Raw genomic sequence first — 21,047 nt, forward strand, 5'->3', positions numbered from 1 at the left:
CTACTATAGATTTTACATTATTTTTTTTCTCCAAATGAAATGGCAACCTTGAACTTGGCAAACCTGCTTCATTGTCTTGTTATGAACTATTATAAAAAAAAGCATGCCTTTCAACAAGTAATATACCAGCAACACTAATTTGTTTGTGTATAAATTGAATTTCTACATTTGGTCCAAGGGTGCATTCACTGCAAAAAAAAAAAATCAAAGATTTCTGCACATGCATCCCTCTGCATGATATGGACCACTGAAAACGGCTTTCAAAGACAAAAAAAAAGAGAGAGAGAGAGAAAAGGGTTCCTCAGTGTCAGTCCCGTGGGTGTTTTTATGAAATAATTTTTAAGCTGTAATCTCATTTGGTACACACTTGCTTCTGTGCAGGAAAAACTAATACCCTGAGTATTTCATTTCTCAAACTGCTTTTTCAGAATTTCAATTCATTGAAACCCATGTCCAACGGTCGCTCTTACTTTATTGACTTAATTTATACTTTTGTAAATAATGAAATCCATTTTCTTGGCTCATTTTAAGCCTTTTGCCATGGGTTTCTCAGACTTTTGCTTGTGTGTAAGTTCTTGTTTCCGGTCATGCTGGTGTACTTGATGCAGCTGTCTGAAGCCCTCAGTCTTGTTTATTTTATTATTCTTTTTCATAAAAACTGTCACATTAGAAACCTTTGGTTTTTCAACCTAGTGTTTTTTAGCTTACGGCTTAACTAGGATGAACAATTTTCTTTGGTTTAAGTCTGTGCTGGGATTGTGTTTTTAATATAAGATTTTTTTTCAGGTTATATTAAACTAGAGCTCGTAATGTTTCGAATGTAGATTTATACTATAAAATGAAAAGCCAAGTGTATGTTGGCTTTTTTTTTTCTTCTTTTTTTTAAATTCACTTTTGATACTGTGAAAATCTTTCGTTCAGAAAGATTAAAACAATACAGTTTTTGGCAAAAATTAAAGTGTGGTCGTTATTTGTAAATTTGTCTGGTTTGAAATCTACTTCAAGACTGATTTAAATATGCGTATAAGTCAAGTTTGACCCTTCTGCGGCACCGTTCGACGTCAGCGTTTGTGGTGGCTGAACGTTCGCATTAACCAAGTCCTCGAAATTGATTCCATATTATTTTATATTTAGTCGTCTTTTTATCTTAATATAATTTATTGGAAATTTGAGTAAAAATGGAAACCGAAAATCGTCCAAAAAAGGTAAGTTTGAGTTTAAAAATCTTGATTTAAGGACTTTATGCTAGCTTAAGGCTAGCTAATGCTAGCAAGCTAATCAACTTAAGCTAGGAAAACGGCACTTTCTTTTACTTTTAATTGTCCAAAATTCTTCCGGATCATGGTATAAAGTCAGCATACTTAGTAATTTATTTGTTTCCATTTTTAAACAGTTTTGTATTATGATTTATTTGCAAAATTTAATGTAAACAAGATATTTAGCAGGTAGTAGTAGTACGCAGTAGTTACGTTTTCAGATTTCTTACCTTTCAAAAACAGTTACAAAATTGACCGAAACTAATACCTGTATCATGTGCATTTACGCTTAAAAGCGATTGCATAAATATTGTTCCGTGAAATGCTTAATATAGTGAAATATTTGGCTTTAATTGAGATGATTGGCGTATTCAAATCAACCTTTATTTATAAAGCACTTTTCAAACATCAATATAAAAGGGATTTATAGGCTTTTAAGGCTGTTTGATAACCTGTAAGGGTCCATTTTTTTTTAATCCATTGTAAAGATTTTACTTATATTTTGTACTTCTATGGTTATATTACTGCTATTATTTAAGGTCTATCTTTCTATTCCACTCATAACCACTCACCTGCACAGCTTGGAGTAAGTTTGTTCATTTTCCATTCTTTCTTAACCCTTGAATATATGTCATTTATACTTTACAGTTTTCATTTTAGTCCCTTCTGGTATAAAGTTCCTACATTTTTTTCCCAACTTTCCAACATCTAACATAAATACTACAACTGTCTCCGTCCTATATTTATTATTTTCTGCAGTGCTTCAAAATTAAATATTGTGTATTCTCAACTACTGTTGCATTTATGAAGTTCAGTATAAACTATACATCAGTTTAAGAAATAAAGAAATATTTAGGCTTGTTTCCATGCTCATCGTGTTCTACACACAAACTTCTAAATTTGGCCTGATCATTTTTTTGGATCATATCTTTTCCCGACATGAGTGTTTAGTCTTGTTTTTGTATTACAAACATTTTTTGATATTGTTTTTAGTACAAATCCAGCTATATCAAAACAAACATGCTTCTTTTTTTGACAGCGATCCCATGGAGAGGAGGAAAATTCCGGTTCAGAAGGATCAGAGGATGATGATTATGTTCCGTACGTTCCGGTCAAAATCAGAAAACAACAAATGGTAATCATTATTAATATTACTCCACTTGTCTTGTTGAAACTCCTGGAACTTATATCATAAACCATAAAGAATGATAAATGTAATACCATATTAGCAACGCTTTAATTTGTTCTGAAGGAGAATAAAATTCAAAGCAAATATTAATATAATATTAATGTCTTAGCTGCAAAAGATGCTGCGGCTGCGAGGAAAAGCAGTGGACGAGGAGCAGAAGGACAGTGGGGAGGAGCAGAGGGATGAGGATGAGGGTCTCGGTCCGCGCTCCAACGTCAGTCTGCTGGACCAGCATCAGCACCTAAAAGAAAAAGCTGAAGGTCTGTGGTTAAAACCCAACCTCTGCATCGAATTTTCAACTTTTTATTTCAACTGGAATTCTGCTTAATCCTTGTTTCCTCAGCTCGTAAGGAGTCGGCCAAAGAGAAGCAGCTAAAGGAGGAGGAGAAGATTCTCGAAAGCGTCGCTGAGGGCCGAGGTATGTAATGCTGTCTTGCTTAATTTTGTTCAGATTTACTTGTTTAAATGTAAAGATGCAAAACTAATTTGTTTGTGCTTGATCTGTCATAAATAAGCTTTGATGTCTGTGAAGGAAATGGCCAAAGGTATCATATATGATGATCCTATTAAAACAAGGTGAGCTCCAAATCACAGACTATTATTGAATCTAAACGGTTTGTTTCTTCTGGATAGTTATGAATGCCGAATATTCTTTGCAGCTGGAAGGCGCCGCGCTACATCCTGAATATGCCTGAAACCAGGCATGAACGCGTCAGGAAGAAATTCCACATCCTGGTTGATGGAGATGGCATCCCGGCCCCAATCAAAAGCTTCAGAGAGATGAAGTTTCCACCAGGTGTCGTACTATTATCACTCGTAAAAAATCCAAATAAAGTTTCATCTGGGTTTACATTGAACTGAAACTACTTTTTTTTTTGCAGCAATTCTGAAAGGTTTAAAAAAGAAGGGAATTGTGCATCCAACACCCATTCAAATTCAAGGAATCCCCACAGTGTAAGTATGCTAAAATAAAGCTGTTACAGATTCTCTACATTTTCATGAGCTGATCGTGTGTGTGTGTGTGTAGTTTGTCAGGTCGAGACATGATTGGAATTGCCTTCACTGGATCTGGAAAGACTCTGGTGTTCACTCTGCCAATCATCATGTTTGCTCTGGAGCAGGAGAAGAGGCTCCCTTTCTTCAAGAGAGAGGGACCGTATGGACTCATCATCTGTCCTTCAGTAAGGCTTGATACATAACAATGATGAAAACAAAAACAGGAAATAGATTTATTCCAATTTATTTCTAACAGCAATACTTTACTTGGTATCACTGGAAATAGAAAGGTAGTGTTCCCTCATTTATTGTGTTCTAAATATAATCATCATCATAGATATTTCTGTTTTACAAAAAGACTTTAAAATCCCACTTTTCTCAGACATAAATGCACATTTTCTTACTTTTCTCTCTTAAAAAAAATCTGAAAGCACACAAAGGATGTGATGCTAATTAGGACAAATGATGGAGGTTTAAACAGACATTTTTATAAAAATAATCGAGTACTTTATCGCAGATTACAGGAATGCAGGACATAAGCAAATGATTGTTCTTATTATGTAAAAGTCTTTTTTTTAAAAAGACATGTTTTACTTTGAGAATTCTATATGTATGAGTTCCACAACTGAGCTGTTTTTCAAGTTGAATCAGGCTTTTTTTATGTTTGAAGGCTGAGTTGTTGATCCTGATGTAGAAATGATGCAACGAATTGCAGTGAAAAACAAAAGCTAGCTAACATTGCTTGAGGAGATTTATCAGATTTTTAATTTTGTTTTAGTTATTTCACAAAATGTGAGTAGTTTTTCTTTCTTATCACACTAACAGTTACATAAGACAGAAAATGAGACATTTTTCATCCTGTGAGAAAATCCCACTCTTTAAGATCTAAAATGTATTGCGATTATTTTCTCCAGCGAGAGTTGGCGAGGCAGACCCACAGCATCATCGAGTATTACTGCAAGCTGCTGGAGGAGGAAGGAGCCCCCCAGCTCCGCACTGCCCTGTGCATCGGGGGAATGTCTGTCAAGGAGCAGATGGAGGTCGTTAAACAGTGAGTGAGACTGACAATTTCTCTTTAGGGAAAACTATTCATTTTGGAATGGCTGTCAGAGAAAACGACATGAATAAATTACAGTTTTTTTTCTGATGAGGTTGTTCATGTCATGTCAAGAAAGTATATAAAGGTAGCGGTATCAGCACGTATTTAACTTTTGGATTGCAAACATGTTTCAGTGGCGTTCACATGATGGTTGCCACTCCTGGAAGACTGATGGATTTATTGCAGAAGAAGATGGTCAGTCTGGACATTTGTCGATACCTGGCTCTGGATGAAGCTGACCGGATGATTGACATGGGCTTTGAAGAAGACATCAGGACCATCTTCTCTTATTTCAAGGTGAAGATTTGACTTGTTTCAGGCTGGGATTATTTTTGCACTCAGACTAGATGACTGATGACTTTATTCAGTCCCCCCCCCCACTATGTGGCTATACAGTCTTCTTAAATTAAAAAAAAAAAAGATCTAAAACCAATATTTTTGTTCCTTTTCTTCCTCCAGGGACAAAGGCAAACCCTTCTTTTCAGTGCAACTATGCCCAAGAAGATCCAGAACTTTGCTAAGAGTGCTTTGGTCAAACCGGTCACCATTAATGTGGGGAGAGCCGGAGCTGCCAGCCTGGACGTCATTCAAGTATGTTTCTGTTCGGCTAATTTTAATCTCATTTATGTCAAAACTTTATGAATTAAGTGTTTTAATGCTTGTAGGAAGTGGAATATGTCAAAGAAGAAGCTAAGATGGTTTACCTTCTGGAGTGTCTGCAGAAAACTCCGCCTCCTGTAAGTACATCCTTATATGATCACACAACAACTTCCTGTATAATAATATGAGAATGTAGAAGATGTTAGTGACTAAAGCTATATATTTCAACTCACATATATTTGAAAAATTCCCACAGAAAAATCTCGTATTTTATTCTCACACCACATCAAAACTCAACCACAAACGATCCTGCTGGAGTTATTGAGATTTCCCAGAATCCTTCATTCACTTTCATTAAGAAAAAGTATCTGAAGAAAACTAGGATGGTTTCAAACCAACCATGTTCACCTTCCAAACAAGACAGTCGCTCCACTGATCTTTTCTGCTTCAGGGCCGTGTGAGCTTTGACAGCATCGTCTTGATAATCATAACTGGCGTTCTGTCTCAGAGAATGCGACTGCTGATTATTCAACTGCAAGCGTTTGCTTTGATAAGTGGTAGAAAGCAGGAAAAGGACAGCCGACAAGGACATGGATGAGAGGGGGAGAAATCAAAGTGCTCTGCTTCTTTTAAAGTCATAAAAAAACCTAATGTTTCAAGGAAATGTTTGAAAAACTGAAAGTTGATTATTTGCAAAGCATTAAAGTTGCTGTTTGTTGTGACAGGTTCTCATCTTTGCTGAGAAGAAGGCGGACGTGGACGCCATCCATGAGTATCTGCTGCTGAAAGGAGTGGAGGCAGTGGCCATACATGGAGGAAAAGGTCTGCAGGGATGATCAATAGAGTCCAACTATGTTTTTATTTATTGTCCCTCGAGTTTATTTATAGCTCTATAAGCTTATAGCTCCAAACTAACATTAGCAAAAATAACAACATGATATTATTAAAACAGATAAGCAGTTGGAGCCTGCTTGACCCTGATTGACAAAACCAAGATTTCCCTAAAATGCTTCATCTGTAGCCGCTCTGGGAGCGGCTACAGATGAAGCATTTTAGGGAAATCTTGGTTTGTGATTTTAAGGAGGAACTGTGGATTCAACAATTCTGCATGACACACATGGCGCCCCCTATGCAGGTTTCCTACTTACAGTGCATTTTATTTTTTTTTAAATTGCTTCCATTGCAGTTTTTTTCAAAATTGTGGCATTTCTATCAAGGGTATTTTCATTACAATTTTAATAAAATAATACTCAGAAGCACACATTCTCTATTTAATAGAAAATTGAACCCATTGTCAAACAGATGTTTACATATTTTTATGCTCTGACTCCCAATTTTGTTATTTTACATTGAATAACTGCAGATCTGATGAGCCAATCATCTTTGGATCTCTTGTAAAAGCATTTATTATTATTATATGATTTGGCCATTATTAGTCAAACTCAAAGAACCTGCTAGAACATAGTTTCTGCAGTAGTTCACCTCTGGGTTGCGGATTGGAACAACAAAGCTCTTTTTCAGACTGCATTTTTTTTCCTGACTCTCTAATTTAAATAGCAAAATACTCAGAAATTCAATTTTAAGCTTAATTTTTTTAAATATGTCCTCCATTATAAGAAAAAGTACAATTTTAATTGGAGTGGGTCGAGAGAAACAAAAATCCACTTTTGTTTTTGGTTGCACTTTTTAATCACCTCCACTAGATGTCGCCCTACAGTGTAATTGTTCATTCATAAGGTAATATCAGCTTATTTGTGTTTTTTTGTTTTATTTTTTAGACCAAGAAGAAAGAACTAAAGCCATAGAAGCATTTAAAGAAGGGAAGAAAGATGTTTTAGTTGCTACAGATGTCGCCTCCAAAGGTTTGGATTTCCCTGCTATTCAACATGTTGTGAACTATGACATGCCGGAAGAGATCGAAAACTACGGTAAAGGAGTTTATCATCTTTTCCAAAACCTTTAAGCTGATTTAATTTTCTTCACATTTTTCATTTTGTTCTTTCTCGTGTTCAGTCCACAGGATTGGAAGAACCGGGCGATCGGGAAAGACCGGCATCGCCACGACCTTCATCAACAAAGCTTGTGGTAAGAAGGAATCTCCTGTTTCTACGGCAACCACTCTTAAGAGAAGATAACTTAGCCACAGATGTATTTATATACTATTTCTAATTTAGTAAACACAAGTGCAGTTCAGTTTAATAGTAGGAAAAGGTTAAAAAAGTTAATCTGGATTGACAACAAACTAACAGAGACTCCATATTTTCTCTCTTCCTGATTAGACGAGTCGGTGCTGATGGACCTGAAAGCTCTGCTAATCGAAGCCAAGCAGAGGGTTCCTCCCGTCCTCCAAGTTCTCCAGACGGGAGACGAAACCATGCTGGACATTGGAGGTGAGAATCTTATAATAAAGCCTCTTATCCACCGATTCTGTGCTCTCAAACCTGATCTGACCTCTGCTGTCTTCACAGGGGAGAGAGGCTGCACGTTCTGCGGTGGCCTGGGCCATCGTATCACAGACTGTCCCAAGCTGGAGGCCATGCAGACCAAGCAGGTCACCAACATCGGGCGGAAAGACTACCTGGCTCATAGCTCGATGGACTTTTAATGACGTTTTCTGCATGTGTCTCATCGGTGTCCAGCAGATGTGAGAAACCTTTGTTAGGTCTGTGCTGGAGGTGTCATGTCACTGAGAAGAAGGAAGTGTATTTAATTACCACCTGATATCAGATTAGGTGTTTGTTTTTTATTTTTTCCTCAAAATTTAGTTTTATTTTGTAATTGCCTTTTTGTAAAAAAAAAATATTTTGAGCTTTGACGTTGTAAATAAAACTGCTATTCTTGGCGAGCTTCTGTGACGTCTGGAAAAATAAAAAAGTGTGGCATCACTCTGCTCAGGAGGAAGTTGCTGCAACAAGTAGAATAATGCAAAGGGAAGTTGGAGTCAAAAAAGAAGCAGCAGCAGAACATATCTGTGTTCTTTTCTTAGGCTTGATGAATATTTTGGTCTGTCAGGCACACGGGTGCAGAGAAATGTGAAAGTGACGTTGAGGACGCTTATTTATGAGGCAGAGACGATCTAATCGTAACCACTCGACCACGCGGCGGCTGCTGCAGCACGAGAGAAGTCTGCTGGCGATATGGATGTTGTTTTTAAGGAAGGGATGGTGTATCTTCACGCTGTGAAGTTTGGAAAAGTAAGTTTTATTTACAGCTTTTTCTGTTCTAAAAAGCTGATATATTTATTGAAATTTCGATTCAGCTCTTGTTCTGAGGCTTAAAATGTCATCTAGTGGTTTTTTGTGAAGCCTATATTTATATTTAACTCTTATGAACTTTTAATTAAAGATTCATCCTCTGCTTGAGCTCTTCCTTAAAAATCTCTGATCTCGTCTTAAGTATTGAAGTAGTTAGACTTAGTCTAAGAAATGCGGTAAAAAGTTTCCCTGATGACACATTCTGTCCATTACTTATGTTCTACATTAGCATATGCTAAATTTAAAGATAGACACAAGTAAAAAAAAAGCTTAAAAAATATGATTGTACTCTTTTTTTTTTCTTCTTTTTTTTATTTTGCATTGTCTGACAATGTCTAAAAAAATAAAAGTCTGAAACATTTAGTGAACAAACAAAATATCCCCAAAACACAACAGAGAAACACGGCAGTAGTAGTGTGATGATATGTGGTTTTGACACAGCAAATCAGCTTTTTCTGATACACACATTTGGTTTGGCAGTTTTTTATATACTGGATACCCTTCTTGACGCCTTGTATTTTATCTGGGCTGGAGATCGGCACAAGAAGAGCCAGATTCCAGCCCCCCCTGTGGCTACAAAGTTTGGGTCTTGCCTAAGGGCCTACACTGGAATAAGTTCATGACAAACCCTGGTTTCCCAGCCACTTGTCCTGCATTCACCAAACTGAGCCATCAAAAAGGAAATTCAAATATCTGGATAAAAACGTTGAACAAAAAATACACCAAAAGTCCTAAAACTGCTCTTAGAGTGATAAAATCAGCATTGAAATGAGAGAAATTGTTTAGCTTGACCTTAATAAACTAGCTAAAAAAATGTCAGAAATAAATATATTGATAATTCAAAAATACACTAAAGTTTTAGAAATGTCATTGTCAGTTCTGCTCTTGTTGCTATAGGTAACTGGTTCAAGGCGTCATGAAGAAATGAAAAAAAAAAGAGAGAAAAGTCGAATTGAATAACAGAAGTGACTACAACTATTATATAAAGTAACAAACAGTAAGCTTTGTCACAAAATTCTTTTACGCAAATACGAGACAAAGCCGGCGTCACACATGTTTCTGTAGGTTTTGGAACAGTTTCGCAAGGAGCCACAGATGCGTTGCAGAAAGTCACAATAAGTTGCACAGTCGCACACAACAGCAAGTGTTTGTGAACTGAAAGGAGCTGCACCTGAACCGATCAAGAACAGGCTGTGTCTTTTTTTTTTTTTCCCAACAAAATATTAGTTTAAAAGAAAACGTATAAGATCAGCTGATCAGCATGACTGCAGAAGTAAAGAGGAAAATGAGAAAACACTCCTTTAAAATGGAGCTTTATTAAAAACTATTAGTTTGATTGGATCTTCGGACGTTTTGGTGGTTTTTGCACCTTTAAGATCAAAATGAGGGCAAAACAGATTTGATCCTGTTTGATTTTTAGACACAAAAAAAAATATCGATTGAGAATTTACACCAGCATCATTCTTCTGTGATCTTTTCTAAAATCTTCTCGTAAGCTGACACAATTTTTAGAGACACAAATGAGACATTTTGGTCAAAATAAAGCAGAGAGTAACTTTTACGGATCTTTCTTTTTTATCTTTTCAAGAGGTTTGCATAGTCATATTTCAGTGCAGAATTGTATTTTATGCATTAAAAGGGAAACACTAAAATAACGTTATAACCCAGAATAAGCCAGAAAAGTGGAAAAGAGTTCCTTTTCTTAGTGTCAACATTAAAAAGGTCTATTTTTGGGTCAGACAGTCAAATTATGCTGATCTATTGGGACTTGATGGTCAAAAGTCTGCAGGATTTTGCTACGAATCCCTTCAAAGAGATCATGTTTTTTTATTCAACATTTACTAGAAGAAATAGCTCAAATGATGCCACAAAATAAAAGCAAAAGCATATTTAGTGAAGCAGACTTTCTCAACAAGATGTGGACAGGAAGCTGCTCAAAGTTTACACACACTCACACAGCCGGGCTGGCCCAGTGATCGGCCAGTAACAGGAGCATGTTGAACATTTTGGAGGATGGCAAACAGGAAATCTGTGAGAATATTTTTATCTTATTTCACCTAAATCTTTAGTGAGGAGGGCTAAAAAGGTTCCCCTTTACAGCCAGACACTCTTAAATATTATCATTAAATGCAAATTTTTGAAAATACTTTTATTTTTTGGCTCCACCCCATAAGCAATGCAATAGGGAAGCTTGTGTCCAAACCATTTCAATCTGGTTCCATGTGTTTATCTCCAAAACTTCATAAATGAACTGTTCCTCTGATTCCTCTGATTCCTCTGATTCCTGATCTTCTCCATCCTCGTCACTCCCTCAACATCCTCATCTCTGGTGTTTTGCTTCTGAAATCTTCCTCCACCTGTTCCACCCTGCTAGTACGTTCCTCTTCATCTCTTTCCCAAGCTCTCCCTTGGTCTGGACTGTTGACCCTAAATTTAAAGACCTCCGCCTCCTTCACTTCTTCTCCCTCTAACCACACATTTCGACTTGAGTTCCTCTATTTTACACACAGATGTTTTGTCTTTTCTTCAGCGCCATGCTTTCACTATAGATCACAGTGTCGTCTGCAAACATCATGATGCACATTTTTAACCTCATCTGTTAGTCTGCTGGAACTTTGAGCTGATTTTTGATACAGCTCCACCTTCACACTTACCTCGATACTTACAGCTCTCCAACAGAACTCTGTATCTGTGGTTCTCTTCCTTTTGGCATAAAACCATACTGTTGCTCGCAGCTTAACGTCCACTACTTTTTCATATAACTCATTGTGACTCATCAGCTTTAGTCCTCTATAATTTTTTTTAAACTTTATTGACAAATATTGCACATGCAGAATAACAACATTTTCACATTTGCCAGGAAAATTAACAAAAAAATAAAATAAAGCCATAAAATTGCAAAATAAATCAGAAAAAAATAATAATAGAGGTAAAGGATTCTGCTAAAGTTTCAAATGCTTCAACTGTTTGAACAGCTTTTGTTAGTTCAGGATTCAATACCATTTATAAACAGTGTCATTTCTCTCTGAAAAACATAAAACACAGTTTTTTTTAAAGTATATTTACACTTATGAATGAAATATTTGGCCATAATTATAAGTAAGTTAACTATGTAAAATTTATCTGTCTTAAATCTCTCTTGAGCAAAATATCCAAAAACAATGGTAGAAGAACTTATAGTCTTTCCATAAGTGGATTGTTATAAAACAAGTCAAATCTCTCCAGAATGCTTGAGTGAAAGTGCAATACTAAAAGAGATGAGGCACAGTTTCTGTTGGCAAAATGAGCAGTTTATGTATTGGTCCTTTTTGAAAATTAGGTACAAAAGTAAAATTTGTGAATAATTGAAAAATAAATTTCATTGGTGATGAAATATTTGTTGGGCAGAGATCAAACTTTTTCCCGTTGAATACTACAACCAAACTTACTCGAGTAAGACAAAAAACATGGGGTTTTCTGGCAATCTCATTTTGAAACAGTGAACGGGAAAGCGTTTTTTTCCACACCACGATTCTGTTATTTTGGGGAGAGAACATGGCGTATTTGAAGAAGAACTGCTACACAGAACCTTCTTTTTCACTCTTCATCTTCTTCAAATGTCTTCCTCACTTCATCCTTAAAGATTTTTCTTACTTCCTGCTCCAGAACACTCTTCAAAATTCTCCTTCCATCTTTCCATCAGACTTGTGAACCCAGATGAATGTAAAATTGATGATTTTAACAAATGTTAGATTTGAAACTGTTTTGTGGATTTTAAAAAAAGTTATTTTGTGTGAAATTTGACCAAAAAAAAGACAACTGTTGTGGTAAATTCTACATATTTGTTGGAAAAATCAGAGATTTGTTTTGCTGTTTGTTGTGTGCCATCCATCCATCTTCTTCCGCTCATCCAGGACCGGGTCGTGGGGGCAAATGTCTAAGTAAAGATGCCCCGACTTCCCTCTCTCCGGCCGCTTCCTCCAGCTCCTCCAGCTGGAGATTTTTTGTGTGATTGGTACTCATTTTTATAACTTAAATCTCTTTATCTCAAAGTGAATTGATACACATCCAGGTCTTGAAAAATAAAGTTTTTAAACTCTGATCTCCAGTAAATTGATTGATTCAAGTTAATTTAAGGCACCAAAACGTTTTTTATTTCAACCCAATTACTTCTTATTCCTCTTTCTCCTTCAGAAAACATGGAGAAAAACCTGGATGGCGCTTTTCAAAGCCAGCTCCACAGGCGTGGGCCGACTGGAGCTCTCCAACGTCTCTGACGGCTACTATCCCGGCGATCAGAAGAGGTCAGGTCGGCAGAAAAGCACAGAGAAGAAAGTGGTGCGCTTGAGCGACTGCCTCAGTGCCACCCCTGCTGTGAAGGAGTCCTGTCCCTCCGGGTGCACGGCGTTCTGTCTGAACACCACACAATCCAGCTACACGTTCGCCTCCAGGACGAGCGAGGAGTGGCTCAGCGCGCTCTGCCTCCTTGCCTTCCAGGTATCTATCCGCTCTCCATCCTTATCAGTAATTTGGGAGAACACAAAGAGGAAGTTTGCAAAGAAAAATACTATCTGGAACTTCTACTACTTCTCCAATTCTCTTGCTTGCACAAGCTCTGTTGGTGCTTGCATCTTACCACTCAAAGTCATAAAAAAGTGATAAGAAGGAGATGTACACTCCAAGTCATGTTTACCATGCCACCGTGTTTACAGGGAGATCCTGGAGAAACAGACGGAGGGGATTTCGAAGGAGGAAACAGCTTAGCCATGGAGGACAATGAACTTTACTCAAGTTGGAGCAAAGGTAACTCCAGTTATTTACAGAAATCAAAGACACCCATTTCAATATATCAATATCAATATATGCATTGATATAAGAGGATAAACATTACACACACAATGCAACACGATCTTAGATGATAATCTAAGGTTTTATTTTGAAGTTTTCTGCATGCAGACTGTCACACATAAGGTCACTATTTTCACAAGCACAGGAAACTGATGGCTGATTAGCTACGACTGCTACAGACGATAAATATCTTATCATCAAGAATTAGTGTGCATCGTTTGTTATTTTTATTTTTGCAGCGTTCTATTACCGGCTAGCTTTCAGGCCGAAGAGATTTGACTCTTCAGCAAGTTAAAAAAAAGATGCAGAGATCTGATTGTTTCCAGTCCAAATGCGAAATGAATTTTCCGTGATGTCATGTGTGAAAAACGTGCAGTTTGTGACCTGTAGTATCATCCATTTTCAACTCTGAGAAATTAAAAATATACTTTTATTTTTGACAAGTTTTTCAACAAACTTGGGTTGGAAAATACTGCACTATAATTAAGTTGGAAGGAAGACATCAGCAGAAACTCCAAACGTTAATTTATTCTAACATGAAAAGTGGAACGTAGTGTCAGCAGGCGTCGGCTTATATAAATGCATTGCTTTGTATTTTCTAGTGGATTATACTTCTGCGCAATTCACACGGGCGTCAAATGGAGGGATTAGTGAATGCAAGGAATTTAACATCCTCCTTTTTTTTAAACTCTCCTCTCCCTTTTGACTTTTTAAATGCACTTGTATTGGTGGCCTTCACTATTGCTGCTCTGACCTCATTGATGTGCAGCTACACCCCTCTGATCTCCTCGCGCCTTCTCTCCTTCAGATCCGACTCTTCCTCCGAAACAGTTCAAAGTGAAGATCAAGAGCACGACAGCATCCAAGAGGTGCAAACTGGCCGGGGAGTATGTGATGTCCTCGGAAGCAGAGGCTCTGGTGATGTTCAGCATGGACACCGGCGACATCATCTTCCGCTGGCCTTACAGGCTCCTCCGCAGATTCGGAAAAGTTGAGGTGAATTAAGGCCTCGATCAAATCCTGTATCTGTTTGTCTCTTAAATGTGTGTTAGTCTGGTTTTATTCTCCAAACAATTCTGTTTATTTTCTTTTACTGCAGCTGATTTTCCTGTTTGCTCATTATGGGATGTAAACCCAGTACTGGAGCAACAATAAGACATAGCAACTCATTCAGATTTTGTCAGATGAATGCAGGCTCATTAAAACAACTTTAAACATGATACACAACACAATTTCCTTATAATCTTCCCTTCTTTTCTTTCTTGGCTAATACGTTCTGTCTTCAGACAATCTCAGTCATAATTTGGTGTTCCATTATAACACGTGTCAAAGTCAAGGCCCGGGGGGCCGGATCCGGCCCTCCAGATCATTTTATTTTATTGTTATTAATGACCCGATGTTATCTTGCACTTATTTCTATCTTGTATAACTTAAAATATTTTTATGGAGAGTAAAATATTGAAAGTTATTTGAGGTTTAAGTTGATTTATTCTGGAATAATATTCCTGCCTTTTTATTATTCATAGTTGAAAAAAAATACAGTCTTAAAGTTTAAAAATGTGCATTCTGTTAGCATTTTGGACTATTTTGGCATTTATTAAGATTTTTTTAATGTTATTTTAACGTGTAGCTATTTTTTCAGCTGCATGCTAGCTATTTTCTAATTTTTTTTCAGTATTTTAGGCTATTTTGAAGTTTAGCTATTTTTTTCAGCTACATGCTAGCTCTTTTGGCTAGCTTAAGGTTTTATTTAAAGTTTTTTAGTCTAACTTGGCATTTAGGCAATATTTTAGCTTGCTATTAGCTTCAGCGTTTGCAGCTATTAGCTTCAGCGTTTTCAGCTAATAGCTTCAGTGTTTTCAGCTATTATCTTCAGCAGCATCATTCAACTTACAATATTTACATTAGCATTATCACATTTAATGCTATATATTTAGTTCATAATTATGTTAAAAAGTTACGAGTATTCAATAAATGTTTATCCTGTTTGGCCCGAGACCGAAGGTGTTGTCTTGGATTTTGGCCCCCTTGTGTGATTGAGTTTGACACCCCTCCATCATAACAATAAAATGGATTAAATCTGGGCTGCATTGTGGTCTTGCCCTGGTTTAAATCTCAGCAGCACCTTTCTGTGTAGTTTTCTTGTTCTCCTCATTCTTAGGTTATTAATTTGGTGACTCTAAATTGGAGAAGCCCCAGAAAAGATGGTGCCTGACATCATCACCCAGAAGTGGACATTATATACACTCCATAACTCAAAAGTGCTCAGAATTGTGAAAAAAACTTTAATTAAAGCTTAAAAAGGAAATAGTAACTGTATGATTTACCTATTAAAATAATTTTTTTTGAGTAAAATGGGAGCACTTCCAGTTCTGGTTGAGGACTTGCAGTTTTGGATGTTGATGTCTGCAGTCTTTGGGTCTTCAACAGACTGGTCAGGGTATATCCCAACAGTAGTTGTTTTGGCCTTAGCGACCCCGTGACCCCCAAAGGTGTTCACCAGGTTCTAAAGATGGATGGATGGATTGAACCCTATAAGTGTAGAAAAACTGAATCTAAAATCAGTTTGTTCAAAATGTCAAACAGCGTTGCTGACGCTCCTTTGGCTGTCATTTCAGGGTGGATTCAGCATTGAAGCAGGCCGCCGTTGTGAGTCAGGAGAAGGACTGTTCATCTTCCTGACCCGCCACGGCCTCTGTATCTTTCAAGCCATAGCCAAACAGTGTTCGCTGGAGATTCCAGCCGACGTTGAGCCGGTCAGTGAGCACCGGAGATCACTCTGCGACCTGACTCCTGCTATCCCAGCAGCTGCTGCAGGCCGATCTTTCGATCGTCCGGATGTCGACGCAGACTCAGACGACGACTCTGACGGCCACTACTCTCTGATTAATGAGCCAGCGCAAAAAATCAAGCCTAAAAGTTTTCTGAAATCTAATTCAAAGGAGAGACCCAGTGAAGATGAGGAAGAGTATGGACTGCGTCTGTCAGTGGAGGCTCTGAACCTGGAAAGCCTCATAGATGACAGTGTTTACTACAACCTGCAGAGGGATGCTCCTCCCCTGACGCTAAAAACTGAGATAGATGATTTCGATTCAATTTATTCAGATGTAAAAATCAGTAACTCCCCCTTAGACCCCCAACTCGAGTCTTTGTACGCCATAGTGGCCCCTCCTGTGCCCCCGCCGCCCCCCTCCTTCAGTCTATGCACCGTACCCAAACGGCGAAGTCAATTTCTGTCCCCAATGGACAACCAGCCAGAGCACAATAAGGCACAGCCGGCAGACGACACGAGGGAGGAGGAGGATGCCACCAGCTCCGTGACTCGAAACCCCCCCACAGAGATGCCTGGCACTTTTAAACACAAGCTGGCAGAAATCCTCTCAAAGGACGTGGCAAAACTTCAGCCACCTCTTCCCTTTGGAGGGGGCGGCTCCTCCTTCTCCCAGTAATCTCTCTGAACAGCAGACGAGCCAGGATGAAAACTTTCACCGTCGCAGACGTCACGGGACATCATTAGTTTCTTTGCTGAGAGCGATTTACTGCATTCTACGTCTACCGGCTATAATTATTCTTAAAAGATTCATGCAAAAACTGTTCTGTTGTTAAACTCATTCAAGTCTTCAAAGAAAAATCTTTTCATCATTTTTTTCTGCTTTTTCTCAGACAGTACAATGTTTTCACTGAGGCACAATAAAAAAAAGACATGAAACGAATTATTGTTGTAAATCCACTCCAAAAATAACTTCAAGTGCACATTTATACCATAATTATATATTTATTATAGCAAAACATCCCTTACAAATTGGATAAACATAAATAGAAAAATACTTGTTTTTGAATTAATCTAGCTGGACTTTGCCAGCAGCTACTGTTAAAGTGCATTCAAAAAGGTAATTGAAAGTTCACCATTCTGAGCAGAGAAACCTGCAGTATTTTAAGAATTAAACACTATATCTAATCTAATGACTTCTGAGGTGGAGGAGGTCTGTCTGCAGAGACCTCTGAGAGGAGGTGAGGAGTTTCTGTCAGTGTCTCCGGCTCTGATTCTCCTCCATGTCACTGAGATGCGAGGACTCCCCGTCGCTGCTGTTGGAAGAAGGTCCTGAAGCATCTGCTCCAAAGTCCGCCGTCTGTCCGAGGAAGAGGAGCTGCTCTCGCTCCTCTCCTGCTGGCCTGATGGAGCGCGTAAAGGTCCTCCTGGAGGTCTTCTCCGCCGCCCCGGAGCGCGGACTCCTGCACTCTTCGTGCACCACGCCGGCCAGCAGCTCCGACAGCTCCGTGATGTAAATCTGCGCCATCTGCAGGGTGTCATACTTGGACAACTTTTTCTCGTTTTCCAGAGATGGAATGACGCTCCTCAGCTCGTCGAAGGCTTTGTTCAGGCCGTGCATCCTCCGCCTCTCCCGCGCGTTTGCCGCCACGCGCCTGTGTCTCTGAGGACCCAGGTTGCTGGTTTTGGCTGCATCATTATCGGGGCTGCTCTCTGTGACGCTCAGAGCTGGCGCGGGTTTGTGAGATGACTCCGGGGCTGCGTCTCTCCTCGAGAACGCACGGAGGGAATTAGAGGAAATCCAAGTCTTGGAGTGGATGACAGCCAGGTTGCGCTGCTGCTGCAGCAAAGAGAAGTCATCCGCATACTCTGGCCAGCTTGAGAGTTCCGCCTTGGCGGCCATCACTCCGACGGCCTGTGGTTGCGCAGTGCACACTAAAGTGGCGCAGACAGCTTTCGGCTGATGCCCAGCTCTGTGGCGCCGTTGGGACTGCGCTAACAATTTATAGAGCATCTCCTCAGTCACCTTGCTGTCACTCCCAACCGCTCTGACAGCCCCGCAGCCTCTGCAGCAGCTGTCAAAGAACAATCAAAGACAAAGCTGGACACCCCCCTCCTGCTTTTTTTTCTCCTTTTGTAACTCAATCACGACCGACAAAGAGGGAAGCCAAATTATAAATCATTGAAGAGATTAAGTTTGCATCTTTTCATTGAGATAAATGACCCAATGACCATACAAAAAACGTATTTAAAAAACAAAACTTTTGCTCAGTTTTTGGAACATCTCTATTTAAGTTATCCTGAAATCAAAACTTAAAAAAAGTTACCCTAGAATTCAAAATGATCTTAAAAACTGTTTTCATCATGCTGATTTTTCATCCTTTAACTGTCCTGAGCAAGGCCACTCCAACAACCTTGCACCAAAAGTTCACCCTTCAAATCAGAATATAATTTAATTAATGCAAAAAAAGTTGATTTGTAACACTAAAACACATTCGACCAGAAAAAATCAAAAATGAAATAAGGTAAACGCCTAAAGCCTCACTAAAAAAACACGTTTTTGCAAGTGGAACTATTTTTATTCACAAAAATCACCAAAAAAAAGATGTTATTTGCACGTATTGACATGCGACCAGCAGAAAAAGTAGTTGACCACATTAATACGTGCAGCTAAGATGCACAATATTGCCCACACGTATTTTAAGCTCGTCCATTGTGCTGTAGGCCGCAGTTATTTAAAGTTAAACATAAAGTCCCATTAGCTGTCAATCTTTAGCTTTGTGAATTAGTCGCACTCAGGAACCATTTGGTGGTTCTTCAAAAATGGTCCTTTTAAATGTGTTGAAAGTTGTGTGCTGTACATGTAAGGGTTATTTTGAAGTAATTTGGGATTTTAAATGCTAATATCGTAGCTGTTTTGGCATCTACTGGGGTTTTGAGTTATTTTGGTATTTAACTGTTAAATTCATTGTTATTATTTTGGCATTTACTAAGGTTTTTTTTTAGGCTACTTTGGAGCTTAGCTAATATTTCAGCTACATGCCAACTGTTTTGGCTAATCTAGGCTCTGGGTCCGTGTGGCCAAGGAAAAAATTCATCACTAGCGCACGTATTAGGAAAAGTGTGTGCAAATAGACATTTTCAACAACAAAAAAAATACAAAAACACATAATTTTACATCGCAGTCTGAACATATTTTGACCTATTTTAAAAGCACTCTCAGTGATCTTCTAATTATAATTATGCCGTTTTTTGCCAAAATGTAAAAAAAAAAAAATATATAGTTTTCTAGGACATAGTTTCTGCAGAGCGACAGGTGCTTATAAGAAATTTACGTCTGAGTTGTGGGTGGGACTGCTGGCGTGGAAGTAAGCTTCTGTTGGTATCCCATCATCCCTTTGTTTCATTCAAATTCAACTTTATTTATGTAGCACTTTTCCTGCTTTCAAGCATCTCAGAGTGTTTTCCACAATAGGATAAATAACAGCAAGAAAAAAAGTAGAAAAAGCAATAAAAATAAAAAATATATAACATCCAGCACAAATCTCGCAAGTACAATAAAAAATGTATAAAATCAAATAAAAACGTGGACATGTAAAAATGAAAAGCTATGAGTTTTAAGCTCTCTCCCACTAGCTTACAGCTCCTCATAACCTCCAACCTAACATTACCAGTGCAACAAACATGGTGAGCAATATTGGAGCCATCCAGTCATGCAGTTTAAGACGTACATGGATCTATGCATCTGAATAGAGTGAAGAAAGAAGCTTGGGTCAATTCTACAAGCTTTTTCAAACAGCATTTTTTTTCTGCACCTGATTCACAACAATTTGAATACTTAAAAATGCAATTTTGATCTTATTTGTCTTTATATATGTCCTACAACATATTAAAAACAGCAAAAACACAATTTTTAATTGGATCTGGTCTTTGATCGGCCTGTTGGCGAGCAGCATCTTTCGCTCACTTCATCGAAACACAATCACGCCTCCGTTCTCAAACAAACAGTAAAAGGCGTCCAATCCGTCCATGATTATTTGCAGAGGACTAATAAAAGGAACAGGTGGGAGAGCAGAGCTGAGCCACACCTGTCTGCAGCGGCCATGATAACTGATAAGTTCTTCATGAATCATTTAGCAAGCAGGAGGAAAAACGTGGAAAGGCCTTCATGGAAAAGTCAGTCTCCTGTATTTATTATTCATCTTCTTACTGTGAAGTTTTTTTTTCTTTTTCAGGAGATAGAAGCGTTTTCTAAATGACATTAAATAGCGGAAGATGGATTACAGTTGGTCATGTGACCGGGTCCTCTGCCCATCAGCTGGTGTCCCCTGGCACCTCACTGAAGGCGCACACCTCTGGTTTCACCCACGTCTCCCATATGTCGCCCACGACAAGAACTGAGTTTTTACGATGACATCCAGCAGCTAATCACTCATTAGGACATCAATTACATGAGAGTCCAGCACGAGCGCAGACCCGTTGGAGCAACTGACTGATCCCAGCTCCCACCCATGCTCTCCTGTCGGTGTGTGAGCGTGAAACAGTCGGGGTCGAGAGCTGGTAAAGAAAATAACCGTGACCTGCCTCGCCGCCATCAGTTTAATGAGGCCTGGTCTTAGTTGAATAAATCGGCACGTTCTTCTTCCCGGGGTGCCCATTCTTTTTTTTTCCTGCATGAATATTCCATTCCTTCAGCGCCGCTGCCAGCGCAACAGCCTGTAACCCTGCATGCAGGCTTTAAAAATGCAGCTACACTTCCCATCTGCTGTGGGGCGTGAGCGGAGGGGAGGAGGAGGAGGCCGAGGAGGTGTGAGGAACATTTCTGAGGTCAACTTCTACTGACCTCCCCACAGACAGGCCGAAAGGGCCGCACAAACTTAAAGTCTATTAATCCGGCCTGTTTTTAATAAGGAGACTTCAAGAAAACAGGCTTCAATATTCTTATTTGAATACAAATCCTGATTTTATTTTTTTCATAATATGACCATAAATAGATGAAATCTGAAAAAAATATAAAAGAAAAAGTTAAATTTAAATGTATGCAGAATATGATTTA

The 21,047-nt window shown here is 38.6% G+C and overlaps 3 protein-coding genes across 3 annotated transcripts; 2 read left to right on the forward strand and 1 right to left on the reverse strand.

Annotated features, from left to right (window-relative positions):
- The first annotated feature begins 418 nt into the window (after positions 1–418).
- Positions 419–8,030, forward strand: LOC112153720 (probable ATP-dependent RNA helicase DDX41). Its single transcript, XM_024284094.2, has 17 exons — positions 419–1,205; positions 2,296–2,391; positions 2,555–2,705; positions 2,789–2,863; positions 2,961–3,021; positions 3,105–3,241; positions 3,327–3,399; positions 3,473–3,626; positions 4,356–4,492; positions 4,675–4,837; positions 5,000–5,131; positions 5,206–5,277; positions 5,866–5,962; positions 6,919–7,068; positions 7,154–7,225; positions 7,420–7,530; positions 7,609–8,030. Exons 1-17 carry the CDS (start codon positions 1,179–1,181, stop codon positions 7,743–7,745), a joined length of 1,845 nt encoding a protein of 614 aa, XP_024139862.1. The 5' UTR covers positions 419–1,178; the 3' UTR covers positions 7,746–8,030.
- Positions 8,031–12,573: 4,543 nt separating this feature from the next.
- On the forward strand, positions 12,574–17,009 carry dok3 (docking protein 3). The gene is made up of 4 exons (XM_036214059.1): positions 12,574–12,870; positions 13,086–13,176; positions 14,030–14,217; positions 15,840–17,009. Exons 1-4 carry the CDS (start codon positions 12,589–12,591, stop codon positions 16,668–16,670), a joined length of 1,392 nt encoding a protein of 463 aa, XP_036069952.1. The 5' UTR covers positions 12,574–12,588; the 3' UTR covers positions 16,671–17,009.
- atoh1b (atonal bHLH transcription factor 1b) lies at positions 17,005–18,486 on the reverse strand. The gene has a single exon (XM_024283935.2). The coding sequence runs from the start codon at positions 18,003–18,005 to the stop codon at positions 17,247–17,249; it is 759 nt and encodes a 252-aa protein (XP_024139703.2). The 5' UTR covers positions 18,006–18,486; the 3' UTR covers positions 17,005–17,246.
- Between the last annotated feature and the right edge of the window lie 2,561 nt (positions 18,487–21,047).

The sequence above is a fragment of the Oryzias melastigma genome, linkage group LG10, assembly GCF_002922805.2.
Source record: "Oryzias melastigma strain HK-1 linkage group LG10, ASM292280v2, whole genome shotgun sequence".
Lineage (NCBI taxonomy): Eukaryota > Metazoa > Chordata > Actinopteri > Beloniformes > Adrianichthyidae > Oryzias > Oryzias melastigma.

Coding starts and splice junctions, on each gene's coding strand:
- atoh1b (XM_024283935.2), bottom strand. CDS start 18,005: ATGCTCTATAAATTGTTAGCGCAGTCCCAACGGCGCCACAGAGCTGGG.
- LOC112153720 (XM_024284094.2), top strand. CDS start 1,179: ATGGAAACCGAAAATCGTCCAAAAAAG. Junction 1,206..2,295: donor CCGAAAATCGTCCAAAAAAG/GTAAGTTTGAGT, acceptor TTTTTTTGACAG/CGATCCCATGGAGAGGAGGA. Junction 2,392..2,554: donor AAATCAGAAAACAACAAATG/GTAATCATTATT, acceptor TTAATGTCTTAG/CTGCAAAAGATGCTGCGGCT.
- dok3 (XM_036214059.1), top strand. CDS start 12,589: ATGGCGCTTTTCAAAGCCAGCTCCACAGGCGTGGGCCGACTGGAGCTC. Junction 12,871..13,085: donor TCTGCCTCCTTGCCTTCCAG/GTATCTATCCGC, acceptor CCGTGTTTACAG/GGAGATCCTGGAGAAACAGA. Junction 13,177..14,029: donor TTACTCAAGTTGGAGCAAAG/GTAACTCCAGTT, acceptor TCTCTCCTTCAG/ATCCGACTCTTCCTCCGAAA.